This window comes from Ictalurus furcatus, chromosome 5, assembly GCF_023375685.1.
Source record: "Ictalurus furcatus strain D&B chromosome 5, Billie_1.0, whole genome shotgun sequence".
Lineage (NCBI taxonomy): Eukaryota > Metazoa > Chordata > Actinopteri > Siluriformes > Ictaluridae > Ictalurus > Ictalurus furcatus.
Window position 1 is genome coordinate 29,550,766 of NC_071259.1, and position 24,378 is coordinate 29,575,143.

The following is a 24,378-nucleotide window of genomic DNA, read 5'->3' on the forward strand; positions in this document are numbered from 1 at the left end:
TAGTATAGGATAGTATAGCTTAGTATAGCATAATATAGTATAGTATAGTTTAGTATAGCATAATATAGTATAGCATAGTATAGTATAGTTTAGTATAGCATAATATTGTATAGTATAGAATAGTATAGTTTATTATAGCATAATATAATATAATAAAGCATAGTAAAGCATACTATAGTTTAGTACAGCATAATATAGTATAGTATAGTGTAGTGTACAATAGTACAGTATAGAAATATAAGACCCTGCAATACATCCTATCATATTTAATCTTTAGCAGGCTGTGTGTATGTTTATGCATATATACATTTTATATGGAAAAAAATGAAATATCTGCGACACATTTGACCTTCCATTTGCGAGTAGACTGCTTGAGGGGGTAAACTCTGCTGGTTATGAACAAAACTACTGACATACATTATAGCAATAGCAATAACAATTTGACAGGTATTGCAATTGTCTTGTGTATCTCACCTTATTACACTTTATTATTTTAGTGTAGCAAATCAGTTTCATTTGATTAGTTTCGTTTCACTCCACGAATCCTTTACTTTCCTCTTTCAGAGCATGGAACACGTAACTCTCATACGATTCTAAATCCTCCATCTTGTCATTCATCAGAACAGAACAGAATAGCGTTAATAACATGTGGGAAAAGTAAAAACAATCGTTCACACAGAGTCTGCGCTGACACAAGATGGCACACGTGGTAACCTTTCAGCCCTACAGTGGATAAGAAGCTTTAGTTGAAGAGATCAAGTCATATTGCCTTTTCGTGAGAAACTCGCTGATGCATTCATCTACTTGGAAATGCTTCTTATCTGGCTTTTGATCACCAGGCAAGCAATGTTTTGGTAATCAAATCAGATGTGGCATGAGCTGATTTTAATTGGCCATTCAAAATGCCCTGATCCAATGAAAACGTTAGAAAACGTTGTCTATTATCAATAAATATTATATTGCAGTAAATCCAGATCTTTCATCATACACATTCTGGGAAAGAAGTCAGAGAGCACCCTTTAGTTTTCAATCAAATGGCCATTCAGTACTTATTGTTCGTTTTTAAGTGGCAAACAATAATGATGGGAAATTGTACAGTACTTTAATTCCATTTTCAGTTAAACAGGCATTTATGGAGGTCAATATTAAAGTTCAATATTATAAATATAATATTTACAGATTACAGATGAGCAATAACAGTATTGATCAATAATGATGGGGAAAATCACACAGGTAATGATTATGATAATGATACATTTTCCCATCATTATTCCCTTGCCAGCAAATAATTAATGAATGGCCATTTGACTGAAAAGAAAAACTCTGATTTTTCGGACTTTTTCATAGTGCTTAGACTGTTGTTTGCGTCTGCTCGGATTGGTGCTTGGATTGGTCCCCACCTCATGAGCGTTAGGTAAAAGTGATTGGAGAAAGATCCAAATGTAAATCCCTTATATTCCTGTTAGATCTTGAGGTGTATTTTGGTGTTTTGGCGCTCTCAGTCCGTCCTCCCTGCGTGCTGTAAGAGCACTGAGTGTTCCAGATTGAGGTTCGACGTGCAGCAGTGTTGAACAGGTCACGAGAATTTGTTGCGTCTAAAGAAAGGACAGCACGTTCTACATTCAATGCCTAGAGAGATAGAATGAGAAGGTTGTCTTAGCGTACGTGCCCGCTTGCACATGCATGCCGCTGCATGGTCTGTCTGCTTGCCGTTATTGGGCATTTCCATGACATTGACTTGGATTTCCCGAAGCCGTTATCTGATTGGCGAAATGCAACACGGCGAATATTCCAGAGCTCACCTTTAAATAGCAAAAATGAATAGCATGTAAGCGTGGCAAATTCGCTAATAAACATGTGCAATTAGAGAATAAATGGCACATGTGATATGCAAGTAAGCTTTATTTCTAAAGCACATTTAAAACAAGTTGACCGAAGTGCTGTACATCGATTAAAATGTTACGAGGAATAAAATAGCAGAACCATGTAATGAATAACAAATAACACATAAGACAGCCAGATAAACAAATAGCAACACAAAAAAAAACGTGTCTATCTATCGATCTTGATTGAATGCTAGCATGGACAGGTTTGATGAAATTTGGATTGCAAAATGGAGGCCGGCTGTGTGTGTGCGTGTGCGCGCGTGTGTGTGCGTGTGTGTGTGTGTGTGCGTGTGTGTGCGTGTGTGTGTGTGAGTGTGTGTGAGTGTGTGTGAGTGTGTGTGAGTGTGTGTGAGTGTGTGTGAGTGTGTGTGTAAGACCTTGTCTGTCCTTGTGGTGACTAACCTGAGTGTGACTGTCCTATATTAACATCATGTGGAGCTGTTCTGTGTGAATGTGCTCAAGGGAGGAAAAATGTCATCATTGTGTAGACCTAAACGCATCCTACCTAAACGACAGGAACTTTTCTTTTTTTTTTTTCCTTTTTCAAACAGACTTCTTCCAGATCTTTCCATTATACCTTTGATTCTTTAACCAGTTATCCTTGATTGTCTTCAGGCCCGTTCTCTTTCTTGTTATTCATATCTATTAATTTTATATTATCTATATTTTGGCTTTAAGTATTAATTTAAGGATTATTTAACCAGGAGCTTTGCCTCTTGAGATGTGCACATCTCGATTTCAAGAGGGGTCCTGGAGCTGACTGCCGATGCAGGTAAACCTCTGATATCTAATGTCAGCATTTACACCTCTTAATGTGTTAGGCCTTAGTTACTACTGTGGGGTGCACATTGGCCTAGCACAGCCAGCCACAGCCTTGGCATTAGCTTTAGTGTTAGAATAGCTTAGCCTAGCATAGCTAAATGCCAGCAGTAGTAGAGCTGTCCTCTGATACAGGTCGTGGAAATCCAAACAAGAACAAAAGTAGATAAAATTCCCAATGTAAGCATGCGAACTACTGTGTACTGGCAAGCTAGTCTAACCTCTCTAAACCCAAGCACCATTTAAATAACAACACTTTAATGATGTCTAGTGCTAACCATTGAGCGAAACCCAGGTAGCGAGACCCATGTTGAGTTTCAATGTAAATGATAGTTCATCAGTGATTTTTTTAAATATCATTTAGGCTATAAATGTGTTCTAATATTGTGCCGTTTGTAATGATAGATCTTTTCTGTTAATATTTGTCATCTTGAACCAAGTCAGAACAACAATACCCAAAAGTAATACGTCAGAGGTTTTTAATGTAATCTCTATTTAATGCATCTGTAGGATATGTGTGATTACCATGGACAAGTATTTCAGAGGTGCCAATGTCTACAAACTAGCCGTAGCATGTGTCATTTTTAACGCTACGGGAGACAATAGAAAACTACGCTTTTCCTCCGTTTCAACTAAAGCAGCAGTCAGATCAAAATTCTCCGATTGGAAATGCAAATTCACCGAAGGGGAAAGGAAGTGAAAATTGCACATTAGCTTCTCGTAATCATTTGCTTTGCCTTTATCAAGGTGAACTTGTGAATTCGCATAACTCCATTTTGAGAACCAACAGAAAGAAAGAGGACGAGGCCATGGTCTCTGTTTGGTAAAAAGCTCGAGGTAGAATGTGCTATTTATCGTTTATGCTGTTAACAAGGGGCTATCGTGTGCACCAACATATGAACTAGGGTTTTTATGGTAAAATTCTTTTTTCTTTCTGACTGCTAGGATTTTCTTTTCCAACACTTGTGCAAAGCTTATAGGTTCAGGCCTTACATGTTCTCTGAGTATTTTGCTTTTAGTCACTGCACCTTCAGCTGCGTGCATGTTTTGTAAGTTACTCTGGATGAGAGCATCTGATGAAGGACTAAATGAGACAAATGTGAAAGAATATTTTACCAAAGCTATTCTTATCTGATCCAACTTTAAAACACTGGAGCAATACTGTCAAGTAAGTTCCAGTTATTGTACCTTTATGCTAAGGATTTGTAGTAACCATGTGTGGTTAGACCCATAGAAGTATGTATGTTGGTAGCACCACAAATTATTCCCTCTGACAAAGAAGGAAAGGATGAATAACACAGAATTAGAGCCTCAGCTACAAATACACTATATGGCCAAAAAAAATATGCGGACACCAAACTATCACACCCATATGTGCTTGTTGAACATCCCATTCCAGATGTATTCCCCCTTTGCTGTTATAATAAGCTCCACTCTTCTGGGAAGGCTTTCCACTAGCTTTTGGATCGTGGCTGTGGGGATTTGTGTTCATTCAGCCACAAGAACGCTAGTAAGGTCAGGTATGGATGAGGAGACCTGAGGTGCAGAAGGTGTTCCAGTTCATCCCAAAGGTGTTCAGTGGGGTTGAGGTCAGGGCTCTGTGCAGGACACTCGAGTTCTTCCACTCCAACCTTGGTAAAACATGTCTTCATGGAGCTTACTTTGGGCACAGGGGCATTGTCATGCTAGAACAGGTTTGGGCCTCTTAGTTCCATCCATCCATCATTTGACATACCGCTTATCCTACACAAGGTCACGGGGAAGCCTGGAGCCTATCCCAGGAAACTTGGGGCACAAGCTGTGGGACACCCTGGACAATCTCACACACATTCTCACACTATGGACAATTTGGAAATGCCAATAATCCTACAGCGCATGTCTTCGGACTGGGGGAGGCAACCCTCGAGGCACGGGGTGAACATGGAAATATGGAAAGTGCACACAGGGCAAAGGCAGGATCCCAACCCCTAAAACCAGAGGTGCGAGGCAAACGTGCAAGCCACTGTGCCTCTCCTCTTGGTTCCAGTAAAGGGAAGAACTACATATGGGTGTTATGGTCAGGTGTCCACATACTTTTGGCCATATAGTGTACATTGACTGAAGAATTCATGAAAGCTCTTTGTGCAGACATTCCTAGAATGCCTCAGCAACTGCCCTCAGACTTCCATTATAAGGGAATTTCGAGTAAACAAGTTGTCAGTTCTTTTCTCAGTGCAGGAAAATGCGCAGAAACGATTGTTCATGTTCATCACATATTCACTACAGATGTTGAAGCTGGAGATTAGATTGAAAAACAGAAGTTTTGCTTTAACAAAATCTTCAGGGAAGGCATTTCTTTAGACCTAATACCCACTGAATTTTACTAGAACCAAATGAATCTAAAGATCTAATGCCATGAAATTGGTGAGCAAGCTTCGAAAAACCCATTCATGTTCTACAAATTTAAACAAGTTGTACAAACTGTTTAAATTTGGCTGACCTTCAACTAAAAATAACTGTGGACTTGGAGTAATCAATGGTAACTAACTAGTACAATTAGTCCATTTTAAATGGCTCTGCCAAATTAAACCCACTTATACCACAGCGCCATTTTGGTCAGATATTGATTCATTTTCAGCTACAATGTAAATCAAGGTAAAGTTTATATTCATGCTGTTATTCAAATACATTTTTGTTCCTATAGTTACAGCAAATACACAGAGACTTGTATGGTGAACGCATCACATATTCTAAAACTAACCATAAACAGATTAAAAATATGATGTTATTTTATCAATAAACAGAGAAATTTTCTCCAAGGAGACATTTATGTAAGGAGTCTCCAGTGCCAGTGCTTTGTAACAGTAGTAAAGTCTTCAGGATAGAGGACTTTGTGATTTCCGGTTCTCTCCAACATGATAAGCTTTAATAAGATTTGTTTGTTTTATTAACTTCAATAGCACGTATAGTATAGAGTTTATAGCTGCTCTAATGTCAGTGATAATAGAAGCTAACTGCGAAAGTTGCACATAATGTTAAATGTAACTAAAAATAGATCAAAAGTATGACGTTTGGTTAATTAGTAAAAAGAATAAAGTCACTGTTAGCAAATTGCTGTGGTATAAGAGGAATAAAACACTTTGGGGCGTGTTGTTTCGGGGAAATGATCATCTTCGGCGTGGTTAACGGTGAAACCGCTTGGTGTCGTGCGACAAAATACCAACCCGCCGCTGATTATTTTCCTGTGACTGCACACACTGAAGGGTTTCATTCCTTTCTAATAGAGTCCTGTTAAATTAAACGCTGTTTAATAGCTATGTGCTAACTCAAACGCATGTCCGCACCGTCCCCTTGCCAAAATCTATAGTAAAACACCGCTGCGAATAATCTGTCTGAATGTGAAGGTGAACACGGCTGTCACTAGAGAAAACCTCAGCCACAAAAATTTACATGAGATTTCTTTCATACACACTTTCATCCAGATGCAACTTCATCTCTCTTTTCCTCTCAGTCTCTCTCCCTCTTGCTCTCTCTGTCTCTGTGAAGTTGGTGTTTAAGTGTGTGTAAGTGTGCTGGTGTGTGTCATGGCCTGCCCCTGGCCTGTTGCCATGAATGTGTCTTATGCTGCTCTCCTGCTTGCAGGGCCGGGCCTGGCGTTCATCGCGTACCCCAAAGCCGTGTCGATGATGCCCGTGGCACCAGTCTGGGCCGCACTCTTCTTCTTCATGCTGCTGTTGTTGGGGCTGGACAGTCAGGTCAGTCACTCAGGGTCACGCGGTGGAATTTAACATGAAGCTGGCACTTCATTAGCACCCTGGTGTTCTGTTCACTGTTTAGCAATTTGCCAGTCTTTTAGCTATTTTATCTGGATTCATTTAGCGGTGCAGTTCCAGACAAGGTCTTGTATGTGAGCATCAAGGCCTTGAAATTGATACGGGTGGCTACAGGAAGCCAGTGGAGGGAGATGAAGAGGGGTGTGACATTTTCAGGCTTAATAATATAACTGATGAGTTTAATCAGCGCGAGATCATTCAGCGAAACCACTAAGCCACAGGTTACCAAACCTGGTCCTGGATTAATCCCGACTCTGCACATTTTGGTGCACTGGCTCCGAACCCTGGTCCCAGAGAACCACCTGCCCTTGCATTTTAATGCACAGGTTCAAAACCCTGATCCTGGAGTACCCCTTGTCCTTCACATTTTAATGCACATGTTCCCATATACCATAAATTTTACCATATACCGTGTCCATTTTAATACACCTGGACAGCTGTTCAACCAGCCAATTATGTGGCAGCAGCGTGAAGCACAAAATCATACAGATAGAGGTCAAGAGCTTCATTTAATGTTCACATCATACATAAGAATGGTAAAAATGTTGATGAGAGAGGTGAGAAGTGACAGGACAGACTGGTTCGAGTTGACAGGAAGTCCATGGTAGCTCAAATAACCACTCTTTACAACCGTGATGAGCAGAAAAGCATCTCAGAATGTCAAAAGCTTGTTTTTGCCTAAATGGCCTACAAATGCAGATCATTACATCGGGCTCTACGCCTGTCAGTAAAAATGAACTGAAACTCTTCGTCTGTATCTGCGTGATTGTATGCACTGCTCTGCTACCACCTGATTGGCTGATTGTGCCGGTGTTCCTAATAACGTGGCCGCTGAGTGCATATACACTGTATTTGGTAAAAGGTAGTCCATGCTTAGGGAGCGTAAATAATACACAGAAGGATTCCATAACGTTTGTTCCACTTTAAATAAAGACCATTACAGAACATCAAGGGTTAATGCAGTGCACCAGATTCACAGCGCTGGACGTTTCCAGCTGTGTTTTCTTTTGAATCGGCGGTTTCGCCTGTTTGATTTGCTTGGATTATGAACCCAATCGTGCATCAAGTGCTCCCGTTTGCTCAATGAGCCAGAGTTCGCACCAGCAGTCAGTCTGGACAGTGTGTCATTTCAGTGTGTTGCTTCTCCTCGTGCAGTTTGTTGGAGTGGAAGGCTTTGTAACTGGCATCCTGGATCTGCTCCCTTACAAGTTTAACAAGCGAGAAATCGCAGTGGCGATCTGCTGCCTATTGTGCTTTGTTATAGATCTCTCCATGGTTACACAGGTAAGTGTGTCGATTGAAGCAGATATTTTAGCCAACATTCATAGTTCACAACATTCACCACTTATTGCGCTTATTGCAGATCATCTTAGAGGAAATTATCACAGTCATTTACGGAGGTATCTAATATGCATTTCATGGCAGGGATAAAGCTGTGCAGGGGTTTTTGCTTTTTATTGCAGTCTGTTACAGTAGACCTCACTCTTTCATTTGTGTGTGTGTATAGGGAGGGATGTATGTCTTCCAGCTTTTTGACTATTATTCAGCCAGTGGAATGACCCTGTTGTGGCAGGCATTCTGGGAATGCGTGGTTGTCGCCTGGGTTTATGGTAAGTCTCACCAACAGCGCATAAATTATAATAACACTCGTTTAACACTCGTTTCTTTTTACTCAGTACTTTTCTATAACAGTAGCTCTGACAGTAGTTCTGGCTGCAAGATTCAAATGAATGCACTCGTTCTAATATGTTAACGTTTCTATAGTAACAGCTTACACATGGGCTTAGCATGGTAGATATTCCATATATATATATATATATATATATATATATATATATGCACGTGTTTAGAAACGTATTAAATTGTAGATATGGTGAGGTTTTCTGTGTGATGTGACATTTTGGTGACTTCAGGGAAAGTCTTCAGTTCTGAGAACTTTGCGCGTCAGAGTTTCTCGGTAACATGACAAGCTGCGTTGTTTTTTTTGTTTTTTTTTGTCTGATTAACGTCAAGAGAGAGAAAACGAGAGCTGTCATAACTAACTAAGGAACTAACTTCTAACTAAATGAAGTCATATTTACCAAGGGTGCCAATATTAGTGGAGGGAACTGTAACTGTAAATGGATCAAAAGTGCAACCTGTAGTTCTTTACTTAATAAAACATCGCCGTCAGTGGTAGGTTGCTGTCGTGTGAGAGGATTTAAAAACACTTCCGGGTGGAAAAGAATCAACTTCTGGACGGTCTTCACTTCGGGCTGCCGTCACACCTGTTGTGTTTTATCTGTTACATAATTATCACGATCATGAGAGCTGACATCACACACACACACACACGCGCGCACGCGTTATCGACAATTTGTGCACCAAAGCAAAGGCTATACATGTTCATCTGAGTCCTGTGTATTAAAGTGTGTACGTTCTGCGTGTGCAGGTGCTGATAAGTTTATGGATGACATTGCCTGTATGATCGGTTACCGGCCTTTCCCTTGGATGAAGTGGTGCTGGTCGATTTTTACTCCATGTGTTTGCATGGTGAGAGAAACTCTTTTTCTGCTTCTGAACCTACACAAATACTGCAGAATTGGCATAGAAAACAGAATAAATATTCTCCACAGCGCTGTCGTCGTCTTAGACGTGCGATCCTCAGATCGTCTCGCATACATCGTACGCCGGAAAGTTCATTCAGCGCCATGGGAGTTCGTTCTGAAGATTAACTCATCTTTTCTCGTAAAGCTCGAGTAGAAAATAAAGACTACGGAAATGTTTTGTTAGAACAGATTGCACGCGTTCCAGCATTTTATATTAGCATTGGCTGGAATTCTAGTAATAACACGAACTGTACATGAATTTTGAGAATTTAGGACGTTCTCTGTTTAGGCCAGTCATGCCTGTGTCCAAAAACCGTTAGCATGTTAGCACCTGCTTTAACACACCTGAAGCTGCTCCTCACAGGGTTGATCATTATGAGAGGAGTTCAATCAGGTGTGTAAAGGACAAGGGTAACACCTGTAACGCTGGCTTGTTCAATTATTAAAGCATGCTCATGTACTGAGTGTGCAGAGAGATCTCTCAGTCAGTAATAGGCCACACATGCATGCACACACACACACACACACACACACACACGCACACACACACACACAATACGGGTCCATGTGATGGCTGAAACTGAGTGGTGTCTCTCTCTCTCTCTCTCTCTCTCTGTCTCAGGGAATATTCGTGTTCAACCTGGTGAACTACAAGCCTCTTACCTACAACAATGTGTACGTGTACCCGTGGTGGGGGGAGATGATCGGATGGTGTATGGCTCTCTCCTCCATGCTCTGCATCCCCCTTAACGTCGCCTACAAGCTCATCAGGGCCAAAGGATCCTTCAAACAGGTATGGCTCACACAAGAGTTCTGCTTTTTTATTTATTTATTAGAATTATCTCAATAAACTCTTACAGTACAGTAGACTCTAGTGAAGATTTCATTAAGCAGTTCAAGCAGCATTTATGTCGTATTTGTGATTATCACGGGCAAGAATTTCAGCACTTCTCCCTGTTTCGTGAAAAGAACAGAAACCCGATCCACTCAAACCTTACTATAATGAAAATCCTAACAGCAGTCGTTGAGCTAAAAGTTCAGAATAAGTGATTACGTAACTTCAGTTCTTAAACGAAAACATTTTGAGGTCTTTGTGTGCCGTCTGACCAACACAAGCATTTGGTAACACATGACCAGTTTCATTTGCAAAGACTTTTATTCTGAAAAATTCACAAAAAAGTTTACAAGAAAAACCCCATAACATACTTTTTGTAAACACTCCAACCACTATCCTTAGACTTGTATTATAGTGTATGTAATAATAATAATAATAATAATAATAATAATAATAATAAGCTTTATTTTATAAAGCACCTTTAAAAGCAGCTTCTCAAAGCGCTGTACACAAAATAAGCAGTACACAGAAAACTAAAACATATAAAAGTTAATAAGAACAACAACAACGTTAATAATAATAATAATAATAATAATAATAATTAAATAATCATAAAAAAGACATCAGCAGTCAAATGCAAGTTTAAAAAAGTGTGTCTTGAGTACAGCTTTAAAAATGCCAAAAGTCTGAGAGAGTTCCAAAGTGAAGGAGCGTAGACAGAGAAAGCCCCGTCACCCATAGATTTTAGGCGGGTTTGTGGAACAGTTAACAAATCGCACTATGAGGAGCGCAGTCTGCGATTTGGGGTGTAAGGAATTAATAAAGCAGATAAGTCCTGCGGAGCCAAGCCATGTAATGCCTTGTACGTCAACATCATGATCTTAAAATGGACGCGGAACCTGACCGGGAGCCAGTGTAAGGACTCCAAAACAGGAGTAATATGATCACATGTCCTGGTTCCCGTCAGGATTCTGGCGGCAGAGTTTTGAACATACTGCAATTTGTTGATTGTGGATTGAGAAACTCCGGCTAAAACGGCGTTGCAGTAATCCAGCCGAGTGACGACGAATGGAGTTAATCAGTTTTTCAGTCACAGAGAAGTTTAGCATTAGGCGCAGTCTAGCTATATTTCTGAGGTGACAAAAGGATGCCTTCACAGTGCTCTGAACAAAAGAATCAAATGTGAAGCTGGTATCGAAAATGACTCCGAGGTTCCTCATTTACGTCGAGTCTCTAGAACAGAGCCATCAACAAACAGAGACAGTGGAGCAGCTTTGCGAATTTGATGACGGGAGCCTATAAGCATGACTTCGGTTTTCCCGCTGTTCCGGCACAGAGAGTTATTGTTCATCCATGTTTTTTTTTATCACAGAAATACATTCAGAAAGAAAACAAACATCAAGGTTTTCATCAGATTTCGAACAGAGATTAGGTTGAAACATGGCTGGAGCATCGCTTTAAGACTTTCCGGTTCGTATAATGCTGTTAGAGCTGTAGCGCAGGTAAACAAGTGAATGGACTTAAACACACAAGCCACAATTCAAACCGCTTTTCTTAGGTATTGTGTGATTCTACTGTTACTCATAGTAATGAAACAGCCCAAAAAATGAAAATAAATAAAGCAATCCACCGTACGCCATGCGTTCCAGTGATTTTACGACGGGTAAGGGCGTTCTTACGCACAGCGTGAAGCTGTGACTGTGATCACGTCCAGTGTTTAGTGAATAAATCTTTTGCTTTGTTATTAATAACATTCGCCATAAACAGCTCTTCCCCCATGCAGTATAATCTGTTACCAGGACCAGTTTTGGTTGCTAAGCAACACAACAGAAATAAAGTAGGGCATTCCATGGACAGAGCAGTGACTTGAGTGTAATCGTTTCATTGGTTGAAATCTGGCCTCGTTAAAAGAGAATTCGATTATTGTAAAGATGTCGTCGTAAATAATAATAATAATAATAATAATAATAAAGATATCTTTAGTCAAAGTCAAACCTCAAACCCACAGATCTTAACGTACGCTAATGCTCACAGACCCACGACTGTAACCGAGCCATTAGGATGAGTTTTGCATTTGGGTCAGCAGTTTCCTACTGACTGAGTGCCATAAGATGGAAAGCAGCGTGTTTAATTCTGATAAATGGGCTAATGGCTTTCTATTGATTTGCACTGGAAATAGAAGAGAACGAGTTTTCAGCCCAGGCACACAGAACGATGCACAGGAAAGATTGTCAGGTAAATACTCTGCGTGGAAACGGCCTCGACGAGGCTTCCGAGCGGTGCAGCAGTCTAAAGTTTCTCCTTTTTTTTTTTTTACATTCAGAACATTGCGCACCGCTAGCTCGGCTCGGGCGTGTAAATCTGGACGTTACACGAGTTCGAAAAGATGGAGGGAGGAGGAATCTTTCATGAGCTCTGATCCCAAGAGATTAGGAATAGGCAAGAAGTAGGCTGAAAAGGAATTTGAATTGTGTACTGTAGGTGAAAAGTACAACTCAAACAATAAAAGGACATCTATTTGACATGTCAAGTGGGGAAAAATACAGGATGCAGTGCGCGCCTGCTTGTTCTCCGTTCATTCCTGGTGTATTTATGGAGCATTTCCTGGAGATAAAGTCGAATTTATAGCTGAGTAAGAGCTTTTCAAGGACAGAATGCGCACTGGGGACGATCGTTAGGATGATAATCATTCAGGTAGAGTTCGGCATACCATGAGTGATGCATTTACACTGCAGCATCCTTAGTAACTGCCTGGTCAGGGTTGCGATGGTTTAATTAGACTACTGGTTTGTTTATATTTTGGGAAATAGAACCAACTAAGATAGTGCTGGCATTTCTACTTTAAGGATTTTTCCAGTTTTGTGGTTTAAAAAAACCCCACAAAAAAACGAGGCCACGCCCACTTCTGGTGCGTTCGAATACAGATCCAAATATCTGGAGCGCTAAACAGTTACCGAGTGTACATATAGGTCAAGCCTCTGAGTTTGTTTTGTTTTTTTCTTCTTGATGCGTAGCGCTGGGAGAGTCTGACCAAACCCGTGTGGGCTGCGCATCATTTGGAGTACATGCCACATGACGCGGACACCAGAAGCCTGTCGTCACTGTCCCCGGGCACCGAAGACAACAAGGTCATCATCTTCGAGAGCGGCATGTAGGCGTGAAGTCGGAGGATCCGCACGGGAGCCGAAGACAAGCTGATACTGACGCTGCCTGTATTCCAGTTCAGTTTTACACTTGTCTGAATAAAAAGCCGTGCTTTTACAACACACAGCTTCGAGAACGAGTTTACAAAAAGCCGACGACTCATTCGCGTCGTCGGGCAGAACTCCCGGGTTGAAATCGCTGCTCTTTCTATTTCACTCCTGCAGTTCTGTACGTTTTAGCAGCACACTATTAGCTTGTCCTTGGTTCAGAGGGAGATGCAATGCATGAGAAGGCGTCTAGCTTGGTGTAGCTATTTCTTTCCATCACCTCCTCAGGGCAGAATTCCCACAATCCTCCTCATTCAGCCTGTTTGTGTGCACTTGATATGAGGAGGATTACATACTTATATATGTGTCAGCCGGTCCATTTGAAGCTACGCTCATTAACGCCCGTTTAGACATAGACTCCGGGTCCACTGTATTTAAAACTAAGGGCCAAAATCTCTGAATATTATTGATTACATTCTCCCTTCTTTTAGTCTGTCATTATATAGTATTACTTATAATCCAACGTATTTGTGTATATTTCATTAAAGACCAATCGAATAACGAGAAGTGTTAGGCAAAACGTTGAAATAGAAAAGAAACCGTTTCTATTTTGTCTTTTTTTTTTTTTTTAAATTACTGACCACTGAGGTTTTTTTAAATTACTGACCACCCGATCATACGCAATTCCTTTTATTGCACAGTCTATAGAGTTTTTGTTGTTTTTTTTGTTTTTTTAATTGAATGTATCTGCAAAATGTCAACAGTTTTTTGTTGTTGTTGTAAAACACAACTCACTTTGCGTGCCAAACAACATGCTTCCTTCGTCTCTCTCAGACAGGAAGGACTCATTGCCATAAAACATCCAGATTTCACCTGCCTAGTTAAGTTGGATTTGTACTCTCTCTATTTTTTTTCTTGTTGTGCTTTAAGTAAATGACTAATATCTGGTAACGCAGGTAAGAGTATGTGGTGATGACGAACTAAAACATCACTTCTGCATATTGCACGTTTTTTTTTTTTAAATATCAGATTTTTTGTAAATAGTAAGATTTTTCAACACTAAATACGGTTTAAATTTAAAGCAGAGAAAATGAGAGCAGAACAGTAAGGCTGTGATGTCGGACGAACACTATATCGTACTCGGAGGATAAGTGACGACAGCAGGGACGAGGACTCAAAGGAGTATTTCAGCTTTTTCTCAACCTGAGCTTTTTGTACCGTATCTGTAGTACGTGTGCGGTTACCATGGAAACGAATTCCAACGTATTTCCCTGTGCCGAGAAGACCTGTTTAATCAGAATTCTCTTACAGTGCACAGAGTCTGCGTGTTCTCCCTGTGTTTCCGGGGTTTCCTCCGGGGACACTGGTTTCCTCCTCCAGTCCAAAGACGTGTGTTGGAGGTTGACTGGCATGTCCAAATTATCCGTAGTGTGTGAACGTGTGTGTGATTGTGCCCTGATGGGTTGGCGCCCAGTCCAGGGTGTCCCCCGCCTGTTCCCTGGGATTGTATCGGATAAGCGGTACGGAAAACGGATGGATGAGTAACGACACATACAATACAGATGCGGTGGATCGTGATTAGGTTGAAAAACGTTGGAGTATTCCTTAAATATCATAAACAAATCGATTTTATCACAATATAAAGCTTTATATAGCATCAGTGATTGGTTGGTATGGAGATATTTGAATGTCTTGATCAGTTTGCGAGTGGGAAAACCACAGCAAGCGAATGAAAGGTTGTTTTTTTTCGCCAACGTCGGATGTAGCATGTTAACTAAAAGAGGGGGTGATATAGCACTCCTGTTGTTAGCGTTAGCGTAAGGCCTGTGCAGGAGTGATGTACGGCCTGATTTGACGGGTAATCAGTTGCCAAACTTTGCCTTTTATTGTTTGTTTCAACGTAAGAGCCCATTAATATCTAAGTGTATATCGAGTCAAACTGCACTGTGGGAATTCTGCCCTTCTTTCCTTACTCTAGTGTACCTTACTCTAAGCCTTTCTAACACCATCGAACTCTAGAAACCATTAGAATGTTAAAAAAAAAAAAAAAAATAGATGTTCAATTTTAATCTGAACTTTTTTTGTTTTTGGTTTTAAATAACTTGATAGAAATCAGAGATTTATTTTGTGAAGGTTTTTATTTTGCTGATATATGTCTATACGTATATACGTATATATATATATATAGATATATATAGAAGTATAAATATACATATTGAATATCTGTGAGGTATATTTTAAAAGTTTGCTGCAGGATGAATTTTTTGATAAAGATATGACTGTGGAAAGGGAGTTATTAATGATACGATTCAGTGGCGTTACAGAGAGAAACATTAAGACAGCACATTGCGTTGTTTGTTATAGGTATCAAGCGTGTGTGCGTGTGTGTGTGCGCGCGCTATGCGTTAGATTTCAGTGTTTTCGGCTGACCACCCAGGGACCAAACACAACGGATATTAATCCGATTTATACCTCCCGTTTAATTATCCAAGCATCTCATCTACCTGTAGTTTTATTCCTAAAAATGAAAACGTGTCATGTCCAGACCGTCAGCTGAGTGCAAAGGTTTGTACACCCTTAGTCAATAAAAAAGCGTGTTAGGCTTCATAGGTGTTCCTATCATAATTAAAGTAACAAAAATACTCAAATAGTGTTTAAGATATTAGTACGGTCCAAAAATCCCAAAAACAAGCCATTCAAAAGTTTGTGAATGCGATATTCCTTGGTAAATTGTGTAACTGCCTCCAACCTCCTTTTTCCCCAGTTTACAAGATTTTGTCAAGTAGAAGTACGTTTGACTTTTTCCACCCAGAAAACACAGGGGGTGCAAACTTTTGCACTTAACTGTACTACTTTCAGCATTGCATACACTCTGTCTAATCCGATCTGAGAGTCGAATCTGTCGGAGAATCTCAGACTCGAGTCAGCTTCTGAGGCTTTGGTGCTCATTACACGAGAACTTTTAACCAAACTGAAACCAGCAAAGCTAATCGCAGATCACAAGCGTAGCTCGTTACGCAACATTCAGAGCTACGAGCTTGTCCAGGTATAAGTCAGCAATGTGTGAGAATAATGTATTGTAAAGTATAAGACACCGGTGACCTTGGATTAATCTGATTAATCTCTTGCAGCAGAAAGCACCTTCAAGGCAGTATTTTCCCAAGCACTCTTAATTTAGTGAGACCAAAACCAGCGAAACTGCCTGTAATGGTCACCGCTCCAAAGTGTTCCGAGTCACATGTTTAAGGTACCAACCAGCTTGAAAAGTCGCCCCCCCCCCCCCCCCCCCCCCCCAAAACGCCTTTTTTCTTCTTCTTTTTTTAAATGTACATACAGTCAATGACCGCCCGTTGTGGTTGTGTGTTCTGACTCTGCGATGCTTTTCTGCTCATCATGTGCGATGCCGTACAAAAGGGTTGCACCTCTAGACACTGCTGTGTGTGAAGATCCGAAGAGATTAGCGGTTTAAAAAACACACACATGTCCAATGTGAAGATCACACAGAACTGAACCCCTCGACCTGTTAGCTACATTATCTTAAGTACCGCTGCTGCCACACGATTGGCCGATGCAGTGAACGCGCAGGTGTACCTGATAAAGTGAACAGTGAGTATAGAGTCCATTCATTCCAAATAGAAATCAATCGGATTTCTGATTAGAACCAAAAGCAACATCTGGTACTTGTGATTTGAGGAGCTGGCTCTCATTTCTCAAATTACCACAGAAACCAAAACCAGCGAAACTGCTTGTGTGAGGGTCTCGGATCACAGGCTTAGCGTCTGATGAGATTCCCTTTTTGTTTGTTTTTTTTTGTTTTTGTTTTTTTCAGTTTCATGAATTCCTCTTCATCCACAATAGCGCCCTGGGATGGTCAGCTGATAAAATGTTGTTTGGTCATTTTATGTCGAAAAGTAAAGAATAAACATGAACATTACCAAAAAAAAAAAGCAAAAAAAAAAGAAAAGAAAAAAAATGAAAAGTTGTTCTTGACAGTAGCTTCGTCCCAAAGACTTGCTCACTGCAAACGAACTGTAGTTAGGTCTAGTTAATGTAGTAGTGTTAATTAGAAAAGGGAAGATTTTAGAGAATATAGAAAAAGTACATAAAGAGTTGTTCTGTTTAATTAGCAAATGTTTACACTACTGAATAAACTGATTAATAAATTAAATCGATTAAAAAAAACATATCAATGAATGAATCTATATTTCTAAACGAACTTAAATAACTAACTTTTACTCTTCTATAAATTGAATAAATTGTTAAATGTAAATCTGTAATCAAAATCGATCGGATGATCGTCTGATCTATATGTTTCACTAGTTAAATTAACCAGCAGTAACCAGGTAATTTTTTTGTTTTTAATAAAAACACACTCCTAATGGAACAGCAATGAAAACCCCCTCCAAATTGTGAACTCTTTTTCATAGTGTACGATGCTCTTTTGTGCGAATCAAGACTCTTTAATGAAAAGGTTCATTTCTTAAGACTTCAGAAACATATTCGAGCACATATTATATGGGTGGTAGACTGAAAGGCTAAAGCTTTGGGTCAGGTTACTGTCTCGAAGGCTCTCTTATTAACGTAGTTAACGTAGTGATGAACTGTTTCATCGTTGTGCTTCGTGACATGCTGTGAGCTGTGACCGCGGTCTTCCATTCGTAAGCTGAAGTAGTAATAACATAACGACTCGTGCTGTAAAAGTCATTTGCTCGTGCAGGAGTTGATCACTGATCATTGAGGATGTTGATGTATGAAGGGCTTCATGCTTTATACCACTGTGACTGTGTGCTGAAGATCCACTCACCCATATCAAAGCAACAACCGGCAATAAACGAACTAACTCCATGGCAACACACTCGCGTCCTGTCTTTCCTCCTGGCTCGTCCGCGTATCAGTGAAGATAGTAACAGGACTATAGAGCTCTCTCATTCAATAATATTCAACAAAACCCCTTGGTAGAGATTATGTGTGTGTATGTATGTATGTGTATGTATATATATATATATATATATATATACACACACACACACACACACACACACACCCACACACACACACATATATATACACATATACGCACACACACTATATATATATATATATATATATATATAAATATAAAAGCAGAGTTATGGTTATAAGGTTTGTATATTAGGATTGTTCTGGAACGTTCCATTAAATAACACATTTCTATTCATTTTCATTGTTTTCAAGTTATTTACAGCTCGCTTGTTTTGAAGATATTTAGGTTTAAATTACACCAACCCAATTAACCTGGTTAATACGAGTGATTACATTTATTAAATAAATGTGTGTTGGGATCATGAGAAGATTATTTTTTTGATACACTGGAAGGTGTCCCGGTTTACAAAACATTTCAGACCCCCCTGTAAAAGCATCAATACGGACAGAAAAATATTCAAGGAAAGTTTAAATCATTTTAATTCCTTTATTTTTTCCCCCCCTCGTCATAATTTTTGCTTGTAGAACCCAACACTAGAAGATTGTTCAGGAGAACCCCTTTAGGAAGCGAAGAACCCTTTACAAACTGCCGCATGTGTCCTGATGTAGTTCTACATCCTTTATATACAGAAAAAATAATAATAAATGTTCACACAGCCCTGTTAAAATTGCAGGTTTTTCTGAAAAATCAAATAAAACTGTTTAAAAGTTAAATATGGAACAACACGAATGTCATCGTCAACAAGCGGAGGAAATGGGGCACCACAGTGACATTACCAAGAACGAGAAGAACTTTCCCCCAACGCTGAGGAAAGGACAAGATGAAAATTTATCAGGAAGACTTCAATATTGAAAGAGCTGTAGGGATATCTGGCAAGTAATGCATGCATGTGATCAACTTTTGTATTCTTCACTTTTCTGGGCTGTGGGATAGGGTGGCTAGATGAAAGCCCTCTCATATTAAAAAATAAAATCCAAGCAAAACCTAAATTTTGCCAAAACCATGTGGCAAATATGTGATGGTCTGATCAGACCAATGTAGAACCTTTAAGGCATATTCGAAAAGAAATTGTACGTTTTGTGCTCATCGCCAAAAAAAAACACCATACCCACAGTCACGGCGAAGAATGGTGGTGGCGGCATCATGCTATGGGGCTGCTTCTCCAGCTGGGACTGGGGCTCTAGTCAAGATAGACATGTATTCAGGGCTATCCATGACTCCATCTGTTTTGGTACGAAAACCTGCAGGCCTATGTTCGACAACTAAAGCTGAAGCAAAAATTCACATTCCAGTATGATAACTGCCCAAAGCACAAATCCAAGTCAACAAAGTAACGGCTTCAGAAGAAAAAGATCAACGTTTTAGAACGGCTCGGTCAGAGCCCAGAGCTAAATTCGACCACAAAACTGTGGCCTAATCAAGATGTTGAAGGTCGTTAGTAAACTCTTACCGGAAAAAGACCGACTGCTTTATTACAAGCAAAAGGAGCTTTAACAAAGTATTCGTTAAGGCGTGTGTACTTTTAGGGTTTTTTTTTTCCTTAACCCCTTTCGCCCCGACACTAGCGTTCCTTCCGCCGGCGGAATGGAAAACGATTTATCGGACATTTTCAATTAGTATAAACAAATGAATTATTGTATCGCCGCAGTTCTGATACAAGATTAGTCAGGACACTTGTGGCTTTCTGTGTGTACGGTTTTATGACTGTGTGCTTAACTGCTGGTGAGCAGGGGGATGGGAAAGGCGCGGAGTTTGAGCTCCCTGCTGGGCAAACAATTCACACCTCTCCACGAAATCATTGAGACAGATAAATCGGAGAGCAGGACTAAAGCTTTTTTGATAGTAAAACACCGTATACAACTGCCACAATAAAATTATAACATTTAAACCCAAGATCGGACTTGTAGAAACGTTTACTACCTTACACTACCTACATAGACGAAAATCCAGTTCGCTCGCGGTTTTATAAATCATGCACATTTCCATCGGTATAAAGTCCATCAGCTTTATTGAAGAAAACAAATGCAATGCTCCATATTTAGTCACAAATGTCCTCTTCAAAATGCATTAAGAGTTTTGGTATCCCACCCCTCTGGAATTTAGTAATTAGCCATAAACTGAATTGAGACACCATGTATAAAAAAAAAAAAACTAATCTGCTTCGGCTATGCTGAACAATCCGCCTCCTAAATTATAATCGGGCAGTCTAACTTGATTGACACCCACATGGACCAATTGTAGATACTTCTAGCTTTCAAACAAGCCCAAACTCGACATGATTGACCACTCAGAGGCTGAGAAAATCAAACGCGTAATCAGCACAACCAAACATTTTACGCGTGCGTCTTGAGTTGTGTGTCAGCGGTACAGGCCAATCAGCGCCGCGCTACAGGGCCGTGCAGAGACACTATCAGGAAATGGCAGCTCCGCTCCAGCGCTCTTCCTGCAGAACTTTATACAGCAGGTTTTTGCATGTTTGGCAGTTTTTTCTGATCGCTGGTTTTCGCTCAGCGTGTGATTTATCGGCGTCTTATAGCGGCGGCGCGCTCCCGAAAAAGCCTGAATGCGTCACAGCTTCGGGAGCAGTTATTTCCGAGTGGCTCTTTTTTTTTTTTTTTTTTGTTGGAAGACTATGTGGATTGAGTTGAGGGGTTCTATCAACCCCCAACCCCACCCCACCCCACCCTACCCTAATCCCGAGAAGTCAGAGGGGTCACTCGTGTATCTATCATTTGAGTCATTCGGAGAGCAAGTGCTCCTTCACCTGGGGCTCTGGCACTATGTTTAATAAACATTATATTTTATAAGTATGTTTCAGACTTTTTTGTGTGTGTGTGAAATGACACATTGTGTAACAGAGTTCATGCTACTGCCATTTGTTTTCATTTTGTGCCATTTGAAGACGTTTGGTGCCTTTTGGAGAGGTTATTTTGTGCCTTTTCTAAAAAAAAAAAAAGTTTGCTATTTCTAGAAGTCTGCAATTTTTAAAGGCTTTGTGCCATTTTTATAAGCTTTGTGCCATTTAGAGAGGTTTTATGTCATTTGGAGAGGTTTGGTGCCATTTTGGAGAGGTTTTAACCTGTGTTTGGATAACCGTACACACAATTTTAGTGGTTTGAGATAACGTCCTCATATTTTGGGTGTTCATGGACAAGTACTTGGGGCATCTTTGAGACCAGGAATGGGGTTGATGTCAACATTTGCTGTGGAGATATAACATTTGTGTTAAAAGTATAAAAAAAAATCTGAATATATTGCCCCAGTTAGGCTAGGTAAAAGAAGAAATACTTGAAATAGCTGCTAATTCTTAAAGTCTTAAGTGTCTACTTTCATATGAGCCATTAACCACTACTGTGGTGTGTGAGATCACAAGACAAATCAATGCTGAACACAGGTACCCCCAAAACAGACAAAAATGCCATTTTGGCTACCGGTAAAAGAGGTTAAAATGTTTCTGCTTGAATTTTGTTAGTGGCTGTATTACAGTACATGTGGAAAATGATCTGATAAGATTTATCTTGGTTTCATCTTTTCTTTTTTTTTTTTTTAAACAAATCACAATAACCTGCCATTTCAACAAGGCTGTGTGGATTTTTGATAGCCTTTGTAAAAAGCATATTTTTGTTCCTCTATTTATTTCTCAGTGTGTTTAAAGGATTGAGGAGGCATCAACTGGAGAAGCCCTCTAGTATAAGCAATAACGACAAATATTGAGTATCATTCACCCACACATAATGAATTAATTTCCTTCACAACACATGTGCCTGGTGGTTGTACAGTGTTCCCAGTTTAAACTGGTTTTTCCTGATAAAGGCTGTTTGTAAGAGGAAAGCAGCTGCCATATTAAGCTCAGGCACTGACCCACTGTCACACAGTCTCTAAAGTCTATGTTTAGCTTTCTCACTCTGCTCTATTCCTGGATCCATGAACAAGCAGCTGAAACCCTGGGTTGATGCCGACTCCACCATCTCTGCCATTCGAACGCCACACCGTACGTGCTGTGTGGTGCATACACACACACACTGCCCAGCTTGAGAATCTCCCTGAAAGCCAGATAGCAGAAACATGCAAGCCAAACATGGCTGTGCTTAAGCACATACTGGTGTGTTGTGGCATTGTTGTGGTTCGTCAGCTACTTTTAAAAATGCTTTTGAACAGAAATTAGGCTAATCTGGGCTTAAATTTAAAAAAAAAACAAAAAAAAAACACTCAATCCCGTCCAGGCTGAGATTTTGCACACGGCTCTGTCAAGAGTTCTTCTCCAGCATTCCGCAGTAATGTGTAATACAGATGAAGCGGTTAGGTGGGGGCCTTCACTTATTTGCCATTAGAGACACGCTGTGAAATCAATCATGGAGAGGAATGAAAGCTGAAAGAGAGAAGGCCATACATTTGTGATGTGACGTGATTGTGCCAAATCTTTTGGTGGCATTCGGTTTCATCATCAGTGTGGCAGCTGTACAGAGGGTTAGGTCTCCAGTACAGCAAGTGTTGGGAAAACAATTAGCAGCTCGTAATTGAGTGGTGGACTTTTGGGGTGGGGGAAAGAAGAAGAAGAAAAAGAAAAAAAGAAAAAAAAAAAGCTTCTTCAAGGGTTCTGTTGACGGTTAAGGCTTCTTGGCTTCTGGATCCGTCAGTGAAAGAGAAACAATGTTATACGGTCCTAAACAGATCGTCCCCCTAGAGCAGGGATTCCCAAATTAGGGCACTTGACAGGATGTGGGGTCGTACAAATAGGGTAGCAGGGGAAACTTACTTTCTCCTCTTCTGCTTTAAACATTTATTGGAACATGAAAATATGATAATGTTTACTGAATATGGATTTACAAGGGTGACCATGAATAACAAAGTTCGGTCTAGGCTTGGGGTCGTAGAAAATTTATAACGTACATCTGACCAAAATGTTTCGGAGCCCCTGCCTTAAAGGAAACTAACCAAATATCTTTAAGGTTCTAGATTTAACCTGGTCCTAACAAAAAAAAAAGTCTCTGAATTTAAAATCTTGGCAGTGTGACAGTCCAGTCCAGTGAACACTGTTGGGAAAGTAAATGTCAGAGGGCAATCTTTAAAGCCTCTCTAAAAATACTCTTAGAACCATCATGCTTGATGTGGTGAATATAATATTATTATTATATAATATAGAGAGTAAGTACTCTCTATATTGTACAGTAGTTAGCATGAAGACTAGGTACACATAGAAAGAAAAAAATAAATAAAAAGCAGTTAACTCTAGAACCCGGCTCTTTGGTTTGTCCCTTGTGGGGAACTTTTAATGGTTTGATTTATGGAAGAAACCGACAGCAGGGAGTTTTCCAGTGAGCCGTAAGCATCCAAAGAACCCCTGAAGGATCATGGTTAGGATTTCGTCACCAATGAGGTGGATAGGAAGAGTTGAGTCAACCAGTCCAGCTTTGATTTCTGTACTGTAAGGGTTGTCTGGGGAAAACCCGACACAATCGGAGATCACAGCGGCTGAATAAGCCAAATAAGATGAAAAGAATTGGGTTTCATCAAAATGATGTCTTCTGGAAATATCATGTTGGGTAAGGATTCGGTTGAACAAAAGTGGTGGAACAAAAGTGGCCAATACATCTTTCACTTGAGCAAAGTATTAGCCAGAGTGCCGCCTTTAAACTGGAAACAGTCTGGCTTAGAGAATCGTATTAGCTGAACTGTTATTTCAGATAAATCCATGTAGCTTATCTCCAGCAAACCGAATCTCGTGTCATCTTTCTCGTATTTTTCTCCTTACACCGTAACCAGCATGGCTATTTTTAATAATACAGTTGCCATGCAGTGCTCTTCACACTGCCCCTTTCACATATTAAGCAGAGGCCTTTCTGTCATTCATACCATCTCCGAGTCAACTCACTGAAGCTTTTGAGAGTTGACTCACTTTCCTGCATCACTAAATATAATGACAATAAGCTTCTAGAAACATTTTATGCTCAGTGAACAAGATAGAATGTGTTTTCGTGTCGAACAGGTCGACAAATAAAAACACTATGATGCGCTCAAGGTCGAAAGCCGACTCGTGGTGTTCAGACAGTTTATCAGTCCATTAATTTTCCATTTTAGACGGCATGATGATGGATGGCTTGGCGGAGTAAAAAGCCTGCACTTTAGGTCGGTTCCTTCTTTCCATTTCTGGTGGAATAACATCAGACAAGGAAATGAATTCTCTTGAGCCTTTTATTTCATTTGCTCAACTGGATGATGCTTTTATCCTAAAGTGACAAGATACTTTAAATTAAGGGTTAAGACGTCTTGCCCAAGGACCCGAC

General features: G+C 40.1%; 1 protein-coding gene across 2 annotated transcripts in view; it reads left to right on the forward strand.

Moving 5' to 3' along the window:
- The window catches only part of slc6a8 (solute carrier family 6 member 8), a 48,185-nt gene extending 31,107 nt beyond the window's left edge, over positions 1–17,078 (forward strand). Inside the window, exons 9-14 of one of the 2 annotated variants that reach the window (XM_053625653.1) lie at positions 6,327–6,439; positions 7,673–7,801; positions 8,025–8,127; positions 8,949–9,049; positions 9,728–9,898; positions 12,955–17,078. In XM_053625653.1, coding sequence (XP_053481628.1) covers positions 6,327–6,439; positions 7,673–7,801; positions 8,025–8,127; positions 8,949–9,049; positions 9,728–9,898; positions 12,955–13,095 — 758 coding nt within the window. In that variant the 3' untranslated portion in view covers positions 13,096–17,078. The remainder of the gene's footprint in view (positions 1–6,326; positions 6,440–7,672; positions 7,802–8,024; positions 8,128–8,948; positions 9,050–9,727; positions 9,899–12,954) is intronic. The other variant, XM_053625654.1, reaches the window with a different exon arrangement.
- Positions 17,079–24,378: the final 7,300 nt, after the last annotated feature.